A 16,928-nucleotide genomic window follows, 5' to 3' on the forward strand; every position below is an offset into this window, starting at 1 on the left:
GACAAAGTCTATATCAATGATCCATCATTTACCAGAAGAGAAGGCTGTGGTTCAAATAATTTGGACAGGGCAGATGCCTGTGAATGCTGTTAATGAGGTGCGATGATCCAAACTTTAGCTGCAAACTTGTAATTAGAACAAGCAGTGTTTTCCAAACATTAAGAAACCAGTGTAGAGCATTATGCAACAGTGGGCATGTGTGTAGAGTAGGTGTGATGTTATTTTCAAAATGCTACGTTTTACAAAAAAAAATATATAATAATCTGCACTTTGGAAAGTGTTTGGATAAGAGGACAAAACGCTGTTTTTGCAAAAATATCCTAACATATTAGTGTGGATAGGATTTCAGTAACAAAGTCTCAGTTATATGGCGACGCCTGCGAGCTAGTTCTGGCAGGCAACTCGAGATGCGCTGCGCCAATCACGTGACATACATCACGTGACATACATCATGTGACATACCTCAATCTCCACAACCATCTATAATACACACCCACCTTATCAGGTGGTCTATTTAACCAGAGAGACATTTCCCATCAACCCCTCTTGCTCGCACTGCTGCTGCAGTATTGCTACCTGTTGCTTCAGCGTCTCAGCCGTTGACCAAGTGACCGTTGTTCCTCCGTGGGTCTCTCTTAATCCGTGATTCCTCCTCTGAAAAAGTTAGCTTTATTTCCGAAATTTCGGCTCGGTCCTTCAAGATTCACTACGTGTGAATCGGCCGTCAAGCGTCTGCACCACGACTCCCGCGGGCCTCTCAGCGCGCACCACATCCTGGAGGAGCTGCGCACCCGAAGCGTTTAATTCATCCGGTCTGAGCCACGAGTTAGTTTCAACTACTTCTTGACTGAAGGTGGTTCCGCGAGGCCGAACAAATGCTGGTGGCAGCGTCACTGACGGCAGCTTTGCTGACGGATTCTTCCCGGAACATCTCTGCTCTACCAACTTCTCCCTCACCGCGGGATGTTGTCCCTCGGAGGCAAAGAAAGCGCGACTGGATCCGCTGGGGCTTTCATCCTGTCTCCTCTGCTGAATGAAGTCTGCACTGAACATTATGAATGAAACAATTCAGTCTTGAATCACACGCCATCTTCCCTGTACGTGATGTAAACAACGGTACCGGCTCGTGCTATAGTACTTCCTGGTACGTCACTCCAGCAGGATTATGGGAGTTGTAGTCCAATCTCCAGCCATGGGTTTGAAGCTCCTGTCTCCTGACAACAGTACCTTTCCCAAAGGTATCAAATGCTGCAGGTAAAATGTTTTGTTATTCCGGAAACATTCAATTATATAATATAATATATATGTGGGTAGAGTGGTCTTCCTCCAACCAAAGGTTGGGGTTCAATCTTGTGCAAGATACTGAACCCTCAAATGGGCCCTCATAGATGTTGAATGCAATAATTGTAAATAACTTGTATATATGACTTTCTTATGACTTCTGGCATGCGATGATTTCGCAACGGACGTGCCATGTGCTATATTTGTCCCATTGCACATGCCCGAGTTTCAGGGATAGGAAGGGAGTGAGATGGCTCACTCCTCAGCTACTTCCATCAGCACCTCCGGTAAAACAAAGTTGATTACAGCTGCGCGAATAACACGCACTATGAGGTAACTAACGAATGATCGAATATTAAATTCGCGAGCAAATATTTTGTCTTCGGATTGTCGACTACAATCTGGTGCACTTTGAGGAAGTAAATATGTCAGAATCTACTGTTGGTGGTCATAATCTACTTGTGGTGTGAGAAACAGTTCATAGACACACTGAGCAGTACCCGGGTTTTCCTTTCCGCAGATTAACGTCTTGGCGATGTCCGTCTCGGGAAACCTTCTTTGAAAATTTCTGAACATCTTTCATTGGATGTGAGAGAGTGGTGGTTTACTGTTGTGTCAAGACACCACAACACTTCTGTGCGCAGCGTTGTCGTAAGGCCTGCATGACTATGGCCAAAATCATAATTACGATTATTTAGATCAATATTAATATCATGATTATTAATACATTTTAGGAACAAAATATTTTTTTATAGCGTTTCTATGTTTAAATGCACAAGAACACTGCTTTCACTTCCATGTTGTGCTACATTCCAGCTAATGTACACATCTTTCATTAGGTCCTGGGCAATCGACTCTCCTGTTGGTTCTTATGGGAAAAAATGACGTCTGTAAGCATCGACTCTTCATTGCAAATTACAATCGATGCAGTGAATTGTCAGGGACATGTATGGCTCCATTGTTGTGCTTGATCATTGCTCACAGTATTTATGGGACACCTGTCTTTGGCCAAATGAAATGTGATCGCATCCGTTATTGTCTTCGGGAAGGGGATGGATACGCTATATGTTGACGTTGGACATGGACGGAGATTCAGGGAGGTAATGTTAGCTTTGGCCTTGATGCACTTGTACTATGGTTTGTGGGTTGTTTTTTTCAGGTGGTTAAACAAGGTAGTTGTATTGCTATGCGGCGCAAACACAACTCTCAACGTACTCTGGCATGATTTGTTCTTGGTTATCATCACTTGCCCTAAATTCCAAAACTACCAAACAACGGATGATGATCCTTTTCGAAGGACTAGCTCCTCACCTTCTGCTCCTGATAATTGATTTACCTTTCACACGACACCGTGACTGGCTACTCTCTGTCTCTACTCTTCTAAGAAATATCGGAACTGGCTGCAGACAAAACGTTTGTTCTGGTTATCTCTGCATGGTGCTTGCATGACAACTCCCATCTTGTTCTCCCTCTGGTGGTTAGCGAATGTTAGTCGAAAAAGCGCTTGATTGGATATGTAGCAAATCACGCATTTTAAATGTCAATATCGCTGACGATCATGCAATTCGATTAATTGTGCAGCCCTAGTTGTTGTGGCTCCCATTGTCACTCTGAGGTCTGTAGAAGTTGAAGCAGAGGGAAAAAATAAATTGTTGCATTTCAGGTGGTTTGCTGGACTTAGAGTGTTAAATTCTGGGGTATAGGTTGCCATGTGCCAAGTTCACAATATATTCTCCTACAGCCAGGGCAGTTGGGGGGAACCTCACCAGGCAGTATATAGTCTCCCGCGACAATGTGCCTACAGCGAATGACCACACCACGGGGGTGCATGGTGCGCATCACAGTTTCACAGGTAGCATATTCTCCTGCAGGCATGCGCCATGGAGAATAGCCACACCGCAGTGGCGTGGAACACATAACAGGCTCACTAGGTAGCATATTCTCCAGCAGGCATGCGCCTATGGAGAATAGCCACACCGCAGTGGCGTGGAACACATAACAGGCTCACTAGGTAGCATATTCTCCAGCAGGCATGCGCCTATGGAGAATAGCCACACCGCAGTGGCGTGGAACACATAACAGGCTCACTAGGTAGCATATTCTCCAGCAGGCATGCGCCTATGGAGAATAGCCACACCGCAGTGGCGTGGAACACATAGCAGGCTCACTAGGTAGCATATTCTGCAGCAGGCATGCGCCTATGGAGAATAGCCACACCGCAGTGGCGTGGAACACATAACAGGCTCACTAGGTAGCATATTCTCCAGCAGGCATGCGCCTATGGAGAATAGCCACACCGCAGTGGCGTGGAACACATAACAGGCTCACTAGGTAGCATATTCCCCAGCAGGCATGCGCCTATGGAGAATAGCCACACCGCAGTGGCGTGGAACACATAACAGGCTCACTAGGTAGCATATTCCCCAGCAGGCATGCGCCTATGGAGAATAGCCACACCGCAGTGGCGTGGAACACATAACAGGCTCACTAGGTAGCATATTCTCCAGCAGGCATGCGCCTATGGTGAATAGCCACACCGCAGTGGCGTGGAACACATAACAGGCTCACTAGGTAGCATATTCCCCAGCAGGCATGCGCCTATGGAGAATAGCCACACCGCAGTGGCGTGGAACACATAACAGGCTCACTAGGTAGCATATTCCCCAGCAGACATGCGCCTATGGAGAATAGCCACACCGCAGTGGCGTGGAACACATAACAGGCTCACTAGGTAGCATATTCTCCAGCAGGCATGCGCCTATGGAGAATAGCCACACCGCAGTGGCGTGGAACACATAACAGGCTCACTAGGTAGCATATTCTCCAGCAGGCATGCGCCTATGGAGAATAGCCACACCGCAGTGGCGTGGAACACATAGCAGGCTCACTAGGTAGCATATTCTCCAGCAGGCATGCGCCTATGGAGAATAGCCACACCGCAGTGGCGTGGAACACATAGCAGGCTCACTAGGTAGCATATTCTCCAGCAGGCATGCGCCTATGGAGAATAGCCACACCGCAGTGGCGTGGAACACATAACAGGCTCACTAGTTAGCATATTCCCCAGCAGGCATGCGCCTTTGGAGAATAGCCACACCGCAGTGGCGTGGAACACATAACAGGCTCACTGGGTAGCATATTTTCCAGCAGGCATGCGCCTATGGAGAATGGCCACACCGCTGCGTTGAATGGCGCACACATAACAGATACTGATTCATCTGTCAGGCTCCAAATCTGTGCAGTGTTGGGGGGCTACAGTATTAGCTCATCACTCACATCATTCCTGTGTTAGCATATGGGGAGTGATTAAGTTGGAGCCTAGACGCCAAACACAAACCTGTTCTACTATGAATAATAAATATCGTAATAAATAAGATAAATAATCAAACGTGAGTTGTCTGACTGAAATGGAGCGAAGCCAGCGAGCTAGTTCTGGCAGGCAACTCGAGCTGCGCTGCTTCAGTCATGTGCCATACATCAGGTGACATAAATCATGTGACATATATCAGGTGACATACTTCACTTGCGCGCTGCTACAATAGAAAAGCTATGAATCCTCAATGATGACAGTCTTACCTAACATTTACCTTGGCTTTATATTTCCTTATTAAGGAATTGTTGTCAAGGTGAGTTAGAGTATACGATAACGGAAGCAGTATAATAGGAAATCTGACAAGGACGCTTATTTAATCCTCTACATGACCTTATCCTCTCTAGTATTAGAAGAACACATGTTCACAACAAGTCTGATAGATCTTGTCGAGACTTCTGAATTATCATTGCTAAGAATAATACTGCTTTCTGTTCTTTCTGCTCTATGATCAAACGCTTGCATCCCTCTTCAACCCATCTGACGACACCCTTGCCTACCAACAATGGTCGAAAATGCATGACGAGATCTCCTCAAAGCTTCGCCATCCCTGCCAGAGCTGAGGCCTAACACCTGGATGCTGTCCCCTCACTCACTAAGATGTTGCACCGCTATGACTGCAACACTCCATCATCAATGCTACTCATGCTATGTTGGACACCACAAGAAGGAATATTGACTCTAAAACATCATCTGCAGCCTTGATGTTTTAATATGTAATCACCGCTGCATAAATCCTTTGTTGCATGTCAGATCTCGGGATCCATCACGTATCCGCGTCCGGGGTAGTCACAGGCATGTTTCGGCGCGCCTTTATCCCCTCAAATGGTGACGATACAATGCGAACGATGCCAAGGGATTCATTGCACCCTTGCCATGGCATACATCTGTTCCTGTCCATCCTGGGAGAGGGATCCCTCACATGTGGCTCTCTCTGAGGTTTCTACTTTTTCCCCTGTTTATGGGTTTTTTTTGGTAGTTTTTCCTTACTCTTGTCGAGGGTTAAGGACAGGATGTCGTATTTGTTAAGCCCGATGAAACGAATCATGTTTTGGATATTGGCGATACAAACAAAACATGTGAATGAATAATTTGTATGTGTTTTGCAGACTGATTATTTTATTGCATTTCAGGTGGTTTGCTGGGCTTAAAGGTGAAATTCCGGTGCATATGTTGCCATGTGCCAAGTTCACTATATTCCCGTATAGGGAACCTCACCAGGTAGTATATTCCCCCGCAGACAATTTGGCTACAGCGAATGACCACACCGCGGCAGTGAATGGCACACATAACAGTTCACTAGGTAGTATATTCTCCTGCAGGCAATGCGCCTAGGGAGAATGGCCACACCGCGGCGGTGAATGGCTCACATAACAGGTTCACTAGTTAGCATATTCTCCTGCAGGCTAATGCCCCTACGGAGAATGGCCACACCGCGGCGGTGAATGGCACACACATAGCAGATACCGATCCGTACGTCAGGCTCCGACTATGTGCAGTTTTGGGGGGTTACAAGTATTTGCTCATCACTCCCACTCATCATCCTGTGTAATCATATGGGGGAGTGATAAAGTTGGAGCCTAGACGCCTAACATTAAAGCTGTTGTAATAAATATATTACATGATCAAGCGTGAGTTGTCTGACAGAACTGTAGATATGATGCATTATTATAAATTTAACATAGACTTTTTCACTGACAAATCACAATTTTCCCCATAGGGCTTTAACAAGGTGGGACATCCTCTGCCCTTAACCCTCGACAATAGTTAGGAAAAAAAAAAAGGGTTAACTTTTAACAGGATAAAAAGAACGTAGAAACCTCAGAGAGAGCCACATGTGATGGATCCCTCTTCCAGGACGGACAGAAGTGCAATAGATGCCACGTGTAAAGGAGAACATCAGAAAGATAAGGGTATTTGCAGCATTGATTAGAATAAAGACTTTGTAGCATAATGGAAGGTCAATTAAATGACGGATTATTGTCAGTAATGGTTGAAGAGAAATATTGTGTATCAAGCAGTCTTGTTGTAGTCATAGTCCATGTTCAGCAGTCACCATGAAATATTTTATGGAAACGTCTTGTTTGGTACTTCCTCCCCCGTGTGAGTCATAAGGGATCACACTGGTCTCACAGCTCCACTCAGCCGGTACCAGTCCAGCCTCAAGTTTGGTTGTTTGTTTGATTTAAAAAAGAAAAGAAAAAAGTTACCATTCTGTAATTGGAAAAATCAAACAGAGCAAAGGCTATGATGCCCCAATTGTTGAGAATAAAGGTTATCTTTAAGTCTGCAGGTGCAGGGGAGAATCAAGAGCAAGACACCCCCTACAAAAGGAACAGTTTGACATGTGGTGGCCACAGATAGTTATGCTTCCTTTGTGATTCTTCTCTAGTTTTGTGTTCTACTAGTGTCCTTGTCACTATTGGTAGCAAGAGGCAGTACCTGCAGCCCAATCAGGTTGAACAGGTAGTACAGGGCTCCTTTGTGCGAAGAGGAACAGGAGGAGCACTGCCAGAAGTCTACAAAATGACCTTCAGCAGGTTACTGGTGTGCATGTTTCTGACCCAACTGTCACAAACAGACTCAGTGAGGGCGGCATGAGGGCCCAATGTCCTCCCTGTTCTCTTCACAGATGAGAGCCGGATCACACTGTGCAGATTTGACAAGTGTGAAAGAGTCTGGAGACACCGTGGTGAACGTTATGTTGCCTGTAACATCACCCAGCATGACCAGTTTGGCAGTGGGTCAGTGATGGTCTGGGGAGGCATATCATTGGAGGGTCACACAGACCTCCATGTCATAGCCAACTCTACCTGAGTGCTGTTAGGTACCAGGATCAAATCCTCAGTGCGATTGTGAGACCTTATGCTGGTGCAGAGTTTATTGCCCATTCACATACACAATCATACAGTTCATCTATGGGCAGCACTTATTTCTATGAGGTGCAGCTTTGAGGACACTTTGGCATGCATGGGGAAGACTGGGATCAAACCTCTGACCTTCTGATCACTGTACCCCCTAGCCATATCTGCCCTCTGTAGTATGCCCAGAGTGTGTAGGCAGATCCTACATGACAAGACCTTGATGCCATTGACTGGCCCTCTCGTTACGCTGACCTAAATCCAATTGAGCACCTATGGGACGTTATGTAACAGTGTATCAACACCGCCAAGTACTGCCACAGACAGAACGATTTTCAACTTGACTAATTCGCTCATCAAGATCTACTGTATGATTTAAGTGTTCCCTTAATTTTTGGAGTAGGGTATGAATATATATATATATATAAATATCATAACATAGCACTGATGTGGAAATTAGAAGATGATTAGATGATTGTATAATACATTAAATATAATTTAAGGAAGCATATTTTAAACAGGCATAGTACATAGTAAAAGGTAAAACCAATGCTTATGTAACTTTAGTGTTCTTTTCTTATTCCTCACTATCCAGTTGATTCAACGTATTACTTGAGTTGATTAATTTGCTTGTTTTGCCTATAACAAGTATAAAAAAGGTATAAAACTACATTCACTTTAGTAAACTGGACTTGTGCTCCTGAAGTACAACAATCCTGCACTCTTAGTATTATAGTGTGTTGAGGAAAAATGTGTTGAGCTTCCCAGAATGCTCTAAGACAATATCGGATAAAGTGTTGAGTAAGGTCAATTTTCCATTCATAAAGATGAAAACAAACTAGGTCATGTTCACATTTCACATTTCAGAATTTGAAACGAAATTCACAGTCCTCAATATCAATTAGTTCATGGCCATATCTTCCATTTACAGACGGTTAGAAAGAAAAATATATGAACTCATGTTATATTGTTATATTGTATACCTCAGTAGAACTGGTAGAAGCTTGGCTAAACTTCGCTCTTCTTCACTTAATTAGAATAGAATCTTGCACAGATAATGTTTAGATGTTAAGCAATGAAATACAAACGTTATTGGTCTACAACTGCATGATTTCATAGGGGATATTCACCTTATTCTGTTCACTCTAAAAGTGTAAAATCTTTCACTTTACTGTGTCGTAAAAACATGAGTGTTCAGTCCTGTGAGAGTGAACAACATTCACAATCATTTTCAGCAATGGCAAACTGCTGGGTTAATTTCACCGTGCATCAATCGTTTTGATAAACGATGCTCTTTTGACATTTTTAGGTTTGAACCAGTTATTGACTGCCCCCACCGTGAGATACAGAGCGCTGGTAGCCTGTTTAAATTGTGCTATAACTTAACATATTACGTGTCCAAATTGCATCACACTTTCTCCGGGAATTTACAATACACTTGCCAAGTGTGAAGCTGATGAAATGAGCGGTTCACTGGTTTATGCGTTCCATGTGCAGACAGATAAGTGGAACTAGTGGGTAGATTTAAAATTACTACTCAATTTGTTTTACTTTAACTGAAAGTTATTTCAAATATTAATATGAATATTAAAAAAAAATTTTAAAGAAATAATTAAAATAAAATATAACAATATAATGTAATCACTAGAAAATTACGGAGCCCCTGTTGACATCGGTGGATAAATTACTAATTTATGGCCACGCAATAACAAGATAATCTAATAAGCAATATATAAAGCTTTCTTAACAACAGCATCACAATTTCATAAAATAATAACAAATGCAGACTTCTAAGATGAACCAAAATAATTATGCACATCGTCATGTACAGTCTGTGGCTCGGTGCGTAAATGTCACCAGCAGAGGATGAGGGAATTTAAATCATTAAAATTCATCCACACATATCAGGTGTAAATAATAATGTAAAACAGCCCAGACTGTAAAATGTAGATATTAGCTCAATGACGTGTTATAAACTGCTGCGGTTTAGAATAATCCGTCTGCGTAAAGAAGCTCCCAAAACCTCACAGCGCAGCGTGTGCGTAAAGGAGCCATGGTGTCCCTTGAATTTGCCTAGAATTTAACAAATTGTGTCTTTGTGTGTGTATGTGTATGTGTATGTGTGTGTGTGTGTGTGTGTCGTTTTATGTGCGTTCCGGGACCTATGCTCGTTGTACCTGTGCTGTCATATGTGCTTCGCGTTCTGGCACCTTGTGATTTACAAATGAAACACTGGATACATCATGACCTGCACGAAAGAGGGCGGAAAACTATGAATGTCACCCTCCTGCTCTCCGCACATCCAAAGCCACTCTTTTCTCTTCCGGCTCTCTCTCGCACTCAGTCTCACACACACACGACCCCGCCCCCCATGTCACTCACATGCATGCTGCATTCACTGGACAGGCACACAGTAGGAAACCAGAACATCATAACATTGTCCCACACAGAAGCTAACAATATAAAACTTGCGGGCCACACTAACATTAAACTTTCATATTAAGGTGGGGGCCACAAAATATTACTCGAGGGCCGCAATTGGCCGGCGGGCCGCGAGTTTGTGACCCCTGCTTTAGACTATACATAGACAGACATTTTTCAAGGCAGTCAGTTTCTTAGATTTTTTTACTAAGATAAAGTTGACAAATTTTTGTGTTGAAAGTAAAAGTAAAATTAAAAGCACAAGACAATCTTCTTAATGTCATGCAGCAGGTCAGGTGTAGCTTCAGTATTGTGAATTCTCCTTATAGAGATATTTTATCTCCATCTTTTACAGTTCAGAATTCTTTATTCAAACGTCTTTTAGAAGATTAATGTTAGGTCTGCTGTTTTGTGTCACACAAACCAGTTTTCTCCCGTGACCGAGAACTACAAGAGCACAGCAGAGGATTAACATACCATCAGCAACTTTTTGATTTGGATTGTTGTATGATCAGCATATGTGTGTGCGTGTGTGGGGCAGGGTTGGTCGATGGGGGCTACTGTACCTCACTAAGCTGATAATCCGCAGCCCAGCAGATAAACGCCTATAAATATTTACAGGATGGCAGTGTTGACGCAGCCAGGCTCCACAGCTTTTCATCCTGTCTGATTTCATACAGAGGCTGACGCTTCAGAGATGCTCACCAACTGAAGCTGGGTTATTCTACAGTAAAGGTGCTCTGCACAAAACAAATAGCTGAGTAAAAAAAGTCACAATGGCAGATGTTCATTATGTATGTGTTTCTGGTGGTAGGTGAGGACAGTAACAGAGATACAAGCTCATGTTGTAATTCAATTGATTTCTGTCTGTAAATTTCTGTCATATACTACCGATCAAAATTTTGGGGTCACTTAGACAATTTCGTTTTTTCCATGAAAACTCACACTTTTATTTGTCAAATGAGTTGCAAATTGAGTAGAAAATAAAGTCAAGACATTGACAAGGTTAGAAATAAGGATTTTTATTTGAAATATGAATTTTGTTCTTCAAACTTTGCTGTCGTCAAAGGATGCTCAATTTGCAGCAATTTCAGCATTGCAGACCTTTGTTATTCTAGCTGTTAATTTGTTGAGGTAATCTGTAGAAATTTCACCCCATGCTTCCTGAAGCCCCTCCCACAAGTTTGATTGGCTTGATGGGCACTTGTGTACCATACGGTCAAGCTGCTCCCACAACAGCTCAATTAGGTTGAGATCTGGTAACTGCGCGGGCCACTCCATTACAGACAGCATACCAGCTGCCTGCTTCTTCCCTAAATAGTTCTTGCATAATTTGGAGGTGTGCTTTGGGTCGTTGTCCTTTTGTTGGACGAAATTGGATCCAATCAAGCGCAGTCGCCATTGTATGGCATGGTGTTCCAAATGGAGTGATAGCCTTCCTTATTTCTGATTGATTGATTGATTGATTGATTATTTAAAGTCCCTTTTAACATGTACAAGTCTCCCACTCTACCAGCACCAAAGCAGCCCCAGACAATCACATGACCTCCACCATGCTTGACAGATGGCGTCAGGCACTCTTCCAGAATCTTTTCACCTGTTCTGCGTCTCACAAATGTTCTTCTATGTGATCCAAACACCTCAAACTTTGATTCGTCTGTCCATAACACTTTTTTCTAATCTTCCTCTGTCCAATGTCTGTGTTCTTTTGCCATTATCAATCTTTTCTTTTTATTGGCCAGTCTCAGATATGGCTTTTTCTTTGCCACTCTGCCTAGAAGGCCAGCACCCCGGAGTCACCTCTTCACTTTAGACATTGACACTGGCATTTTGCGGGTACCATTTAATGAAGCTGCCAGTTTAGGACTTGTGAGGCGTCTATTTCTCAAACTAGAGACTCTAATATACTTCTTCTTGCTGAGTTGTACACCGTAGTGATGGGAAGTTCGGATCTTTTTACCGTGTCGGTTCTTTGAATCTCGTTCACTAGAATGAACAAATCTCTTTTTGAGTCATTCGTTCGTTTCAACGGATCATTCAACTCCCGACGTGTTTCGTTCATCTGCCCACAGAGTCTTCGGCCAACGTGTCGGCCACACAGAGCGAGCTCATCTCGCCGGTTACTGCGGTGCGGGCGGCGGACGGGAAAATCGCTCCTCGGAAAAGCAAGCCGAGCTCCGGGGCGGCGGGGCTCCAGAGCCCCCCGGTCACCTACATGCACATCTGCGAGACGGAGGTGTTCAGCATGGGGGAGTTCCTGCTGCGGCCCGGCGCCTCCATACCGCTGCACGAACCACCCGGACATGAACGGGGATCTACAGAGCTGCTGATCCGCAAGCTGCCAGCACATCCAGCTTGCCCGCCGCAAGCTGGATAACTCAGATTAGTTAATGTAACGGAATACGTTACAGATTACATTTTTTGGCATGTATTCTGCATTCTGTAACAGATTACGTTTTGAAAGTATCCTTCCCAACACTGCAAATGTTACTGACTTGAGAGCAGACACCTATATTTAAAAAAAAAAAATTCTCAAGATGGTAAATTTGCACACACTTTTTAAAAAGTGCATGCCTTGTGTTTATACTTACAATGACTTTGATTAAATTACTTAAATGCACACCGGTATCTAATTTTGTGTTGGTCATATTTAAATCATTCATTACGTTTTTTTGGGGGGGAAAGAGAGGATAAAATAAAAGAATCGCATATTAAATCTTAATCGCAATATTTGGGGGGGGGGGGGGGGGGGGGAATCGCAATTAGATTATTTCCCCATATCGTTCAGCCCTATTCAAAAGTCATAATGACTGGTTTTGTTATTTTCACTTTACATTTACACGTACAGTTTAGTGCAGTGTAATTATTTCATGTGATAATTAAATGCCAGTGTGACTATAAATGACAATTTAAAACCATACAAACTGTCATGTTTTACTGTATATGGAGGTTTTCTTAGAAAAAAATATGATCTGCCACACAAAAGCTGTCATTCATGGCTGCTTTTTAACAGCGGTCCCACAATAGGGAATGAGGTATCTGTTTCCTCTTCTAAGCCTATGGAGGACATGTGGAAAATTATCCAAAGACTCTTACCAAGCAGATGAACGAATCGTTCACCTCACGACCGTGTCTTCAGATCAGTGATTCGTTCATCTGCCGGATACAAGTCTTTGGATCCTTTTTCACGTGACCTGCAGCAGCCTATGCAACAGTCCCAATGCACTGCCACGTGAACATGAACGAATCACTCTTTGAGAGGACTCGTTACTCCCGAGTCCTTGTAAGGATTCGTTCAACACGAACGAATCGTTCACGAACGACACAACACTAGTACACCGGGGCCTCCCAATTCTCTTTCTACTCTGGTTAGAGCCCGTTTGTGCTGTTCTCTGAAGGGAGTAGTACACACCGTTGTAGAAAATGTTTAGTTTCTTTGCAATTTCTCGCATGGAATAGCCTTCATTTCTGAGAAAAAGAATAGACTGGCGAGTTTTACATGAAAGTTCTCTTTTTCTGGCCATTTTGAGAGTTTAATCGAACCCACAAATATGATGCTCCAGTTACTCAACTAGCTCAAAGGAAGCCCAGTTTTATAGCTCCTATCACCAGCTAAACAGTTTTCATTTGAGCTAACATAACTGCACAAGGGTTTTCTATTCATCCATTAGTCTTCTTAGGCGATTAGGAAACAGAATATACCATTAGAACATTATCTGAGCGATTGCCGGGTGCCGACATGCTCATTTTTCATGCCGTCAGCCTCTTCCACTCTCTGTCTCTCTGCACTCGTCTGTTGTTTTCGGTGTCCTCTGCTCCTCTCTTTCATCTCCTGTCTCTTACTCTACAGCTTCCGTAAAGTTCTCCTCCTCCTGCTGTTCTTGGCTGCCTGCAGTGATCTGTATTTTCAGCCTGTGGAGGTTTTTTTTGTTGAACTTTTTAAGCCACAACCTTTGTAAAATCAAGTGAATAAAAAATAAAATAAAAAATATTGATTGATGATCTAAATCTTTCTTCATCTCTGTAAACATGAACATGCATTATCTGTTTGAATGCTATTAAATGTGAAATCAGTGATATTTGTATAAGAAATGGTTGATCTGTCAGTTTCTGTCACCACCCTCTTCCTCCTCTTTTCTCTCCATAGTAATAAATCAATCACTTCTGGTTGGTCCTGCTTTCGTCATTATTTTTAGGTTCACTTTTCTGTTTTGGGTATTAGGCGGATTGTCATATGCTTATAGGTCTGTAATACAGCAATAATTTAGTACATCTTCAGGAAACTTCATGTTCAGGATGTCACTTTTTATTTTAACCTTAAAAATGTGTTTGAATAATTATAGTCCATTTGTGCAGATATATTTAGAAGAATTATGTAATATACATATACTATATAGGTTTTACTCGTGATCCAGCAGAAAGCTCTCTAAAACTCACTATCAGCTTGACCTATGCTATCACATACTTGCTACAAACACTGGTGGGCAAATTGATTTTTGAGCAACCACAACTCCATATGTTGGAAGCAGTGTTGTAGGTAAGGGCAATGTCTTTATTCCTCAACCTGCCTTTCAAAGTTACAGAACTGAGAATACTCTGCGATTGTAGTTATCAAGACATTACACTTGATAATCTGAATTTCCCTCGGGATTAATAAAGTATCCATCTATCTATCTATCACTTATTACTACTGCAGTGTTTGAACAGTGCATGAACCTGTAATTTCCCCGAAAATAGTATGCAACCCTATTGGTTTCTTATAGGGTTTCAGATATACTAGAAATATCAGTATATTTAATGGAGACCCAACTGGCCAGTCCTTGCATTTTCAAAAAACGTTTTGGATTTGATTATAAAATGTAAACACTGTTAGGATTTCAAATTCTAGCTGGTATTTGGGTCTGACTGAAACTATTTGCAACTAAAGGGGGGGGGGGGAAGCATGATCAGTTTGAACCAGATATAAGGCCTTTATTCAAATGATTTTTAAATAACCCTTGCTGCATATTGTTAATAATGAATCTTATAATTGTTCTGAATTCTAACTTTTGGTATTAAACCATTATTCCCTTAGACTCATCCAAATATATTTCAAGCAGCTGTCTGATAAAGTTCTGGAGGTCGGACACAGTGACTTTGTTGATATTGTTTTGTCTTGTTGTTTTGGTTTCGAGGATCCTAATGTTTACATCAACAGGACATTGTTTGAATATAGCAGGAACATCATATTCCTTTCTCCAATGGCCCACATGGCATCAGCTGTGTCAAGGCCTTTCATGAAGAGAACATTTTGCTTAGCAACTATCAGAGTAGTAGACGCGTCATAGAGAGCGCTTCTTGTCACTTCCTGGATTTCTGTGCCAAGAGGCGTGGACATGCATGTGCACCGACAAGGGAGACCCAAATTGATTTGCGGTGACTCCCCTTCAATCTTTCATAACCAATCATATTATATCTACTGTTATAACTATATCAAACCCCTTTTGTTCGGGGCCATTATTAACTACCTATTGCTAACTTAATTAGCCTAGGCTGTGATAATTGTCCATAGCTATGTTGTTCAACTTTCATTGCATCTCAATAAATATTTAAATTGGACCAGTCCGGCTCTTCTCATATTTAGGATAAACCAACACGCCTGACAACACCTACTTTGTGGCCTGATCAAAACTATCAAAATAAGTGACATAATAGCTGTGATAGGACAAACATGATAACAAACGTTTCTTCTGCAACAATGTGAACATTTAAAAACCTTTTGTCAATATGATAAATGGATTGTGTTTGCAGTAAATAGCATTTTTGTAGTCATATCTACCACCCAAAGCACTTTACAATTCATATTCACACACACATTGAAACAGTGTTTCTATGCAAAGCATTTTTTCTATCACACACGATTCACACTGCCGGCAAAGCTGTCATTGGTAATATGTGGGTTCAGTATCTTGCCCAAGGACACTTTGGTATGCAGACTGGATTAGCCGGGATCAAACCTTCTGCTTAGTGGATGACCTGCTCTACCTCCTGAGTCATAGCTTCCCATATTATTTAAGATTTTCATTCTTTTAATTAAATATTCATTGATTATTCATTTGCATCTCTATTCTTTGCCCGCTTATTATGTCTGAAGTTTATTTTTCTGGAAAGCATTGCTGCCATCACCATCTATTTCTTACATTCTTGACCCTCAGTAAATCCCAGTGATGGGATTTTAATCCTCCTAATTCACAGCCAAAGCTTCTCTCCTCTCAATAATATGTCCCTAAATTACTGTTTTGTCAAATAGAGGAAATCTGTCGCTGTCTTTTTAAAGACCAATGGATAGATGGATCATAAAATGGATCTTCAAATGGCTGAAAGCTGAACTTAACAAGGTCAAACAGGGATTCACTCTTACTTTTCATCTTTTCCTGAATGTGCAAACAGCTATTAGACAGAGGCAGGTATCTTCCTAACCTCAGAGTTCAGTGTACACTGCCATCAGGCAGCTTGGGAGTGGAGGGTGTGAATGTTCTCATACCAATTTCATCTCTCAGTCTAAGTTTGGGCCACTTAGAAAACCCATGTAGGGAACACGTGTTGAGATGACAAATTCAAGGGTACCCGAGGGTACCAACCCAGAACAACAACAATCAAGAAAGTACAATTTCTTCAAAAATAGAGCAAAACTACTTTTTTTTTTCTTTTTTTTTTTTTTTTTTTGAGGCAGGCCAATTTAAAATGGATGGCGGGCCGGAGATGGCCCGCGGGCCGTAGTTTGGACACCCCTGCCCTAGAGAGAGACTGTAACCTGCTCAGCTTCCTTACACACTTTCTTCATAGTTAGATGACAAAATACATTGTCTGAGTGCACCCTTTAGAATGACACACAGACACATTCCACAGATGGTTGCCGTACCTGTTATAGTAGTCCTGAGGGTATCTGTCATATTCGATCTCATAGTCGGATCTGCAGGGAGAAAGAGAAGTGAAGTTAACACACAGCAGTATAT

The 16,928-nt window shown here is 42.4% G+C and overlaps 1 protein-coding gene across 1 annotated transcript in view; it reads right to left on the bottom strand.

Annotated features, from left to right (window-relative positions):
• Nucleotides 1-16,928, bottom strand: part of LOC133955393 (RNA-binding Raly-like protein) — a 62,361-nt gene that overhangs the window by 17,486 nt on the left and 27,947 nt on the right. The window contains exon 3 of the mRNA XM_062390216.1: nucleotides 16,835-16,885. Within this exon, the coding sequence (XP_062246200.1) occupies nucleotides 16,835-16,885 (51 nt within the window). The remainder of the gene's footprint in view (nucleotides 1-16,834; nucleotides 16,886-16,928) is intronic.

The sequence above is a fragment of the Platichthys flesus genome, chromosome 6 (genome assembly GCF_949316205.1).
Source record: "Platichthys flesus chromosome 6, fPlaFle2.1, whole genome shotgun sequence".
In the NCBI taxonomy this organism is placed as follows: Eukaryota; Metazoa; Chordata; class Actinopteri; order Pleuronectiformes; family Pleuronectidae; genus Platichthys; species Platichthys flesus.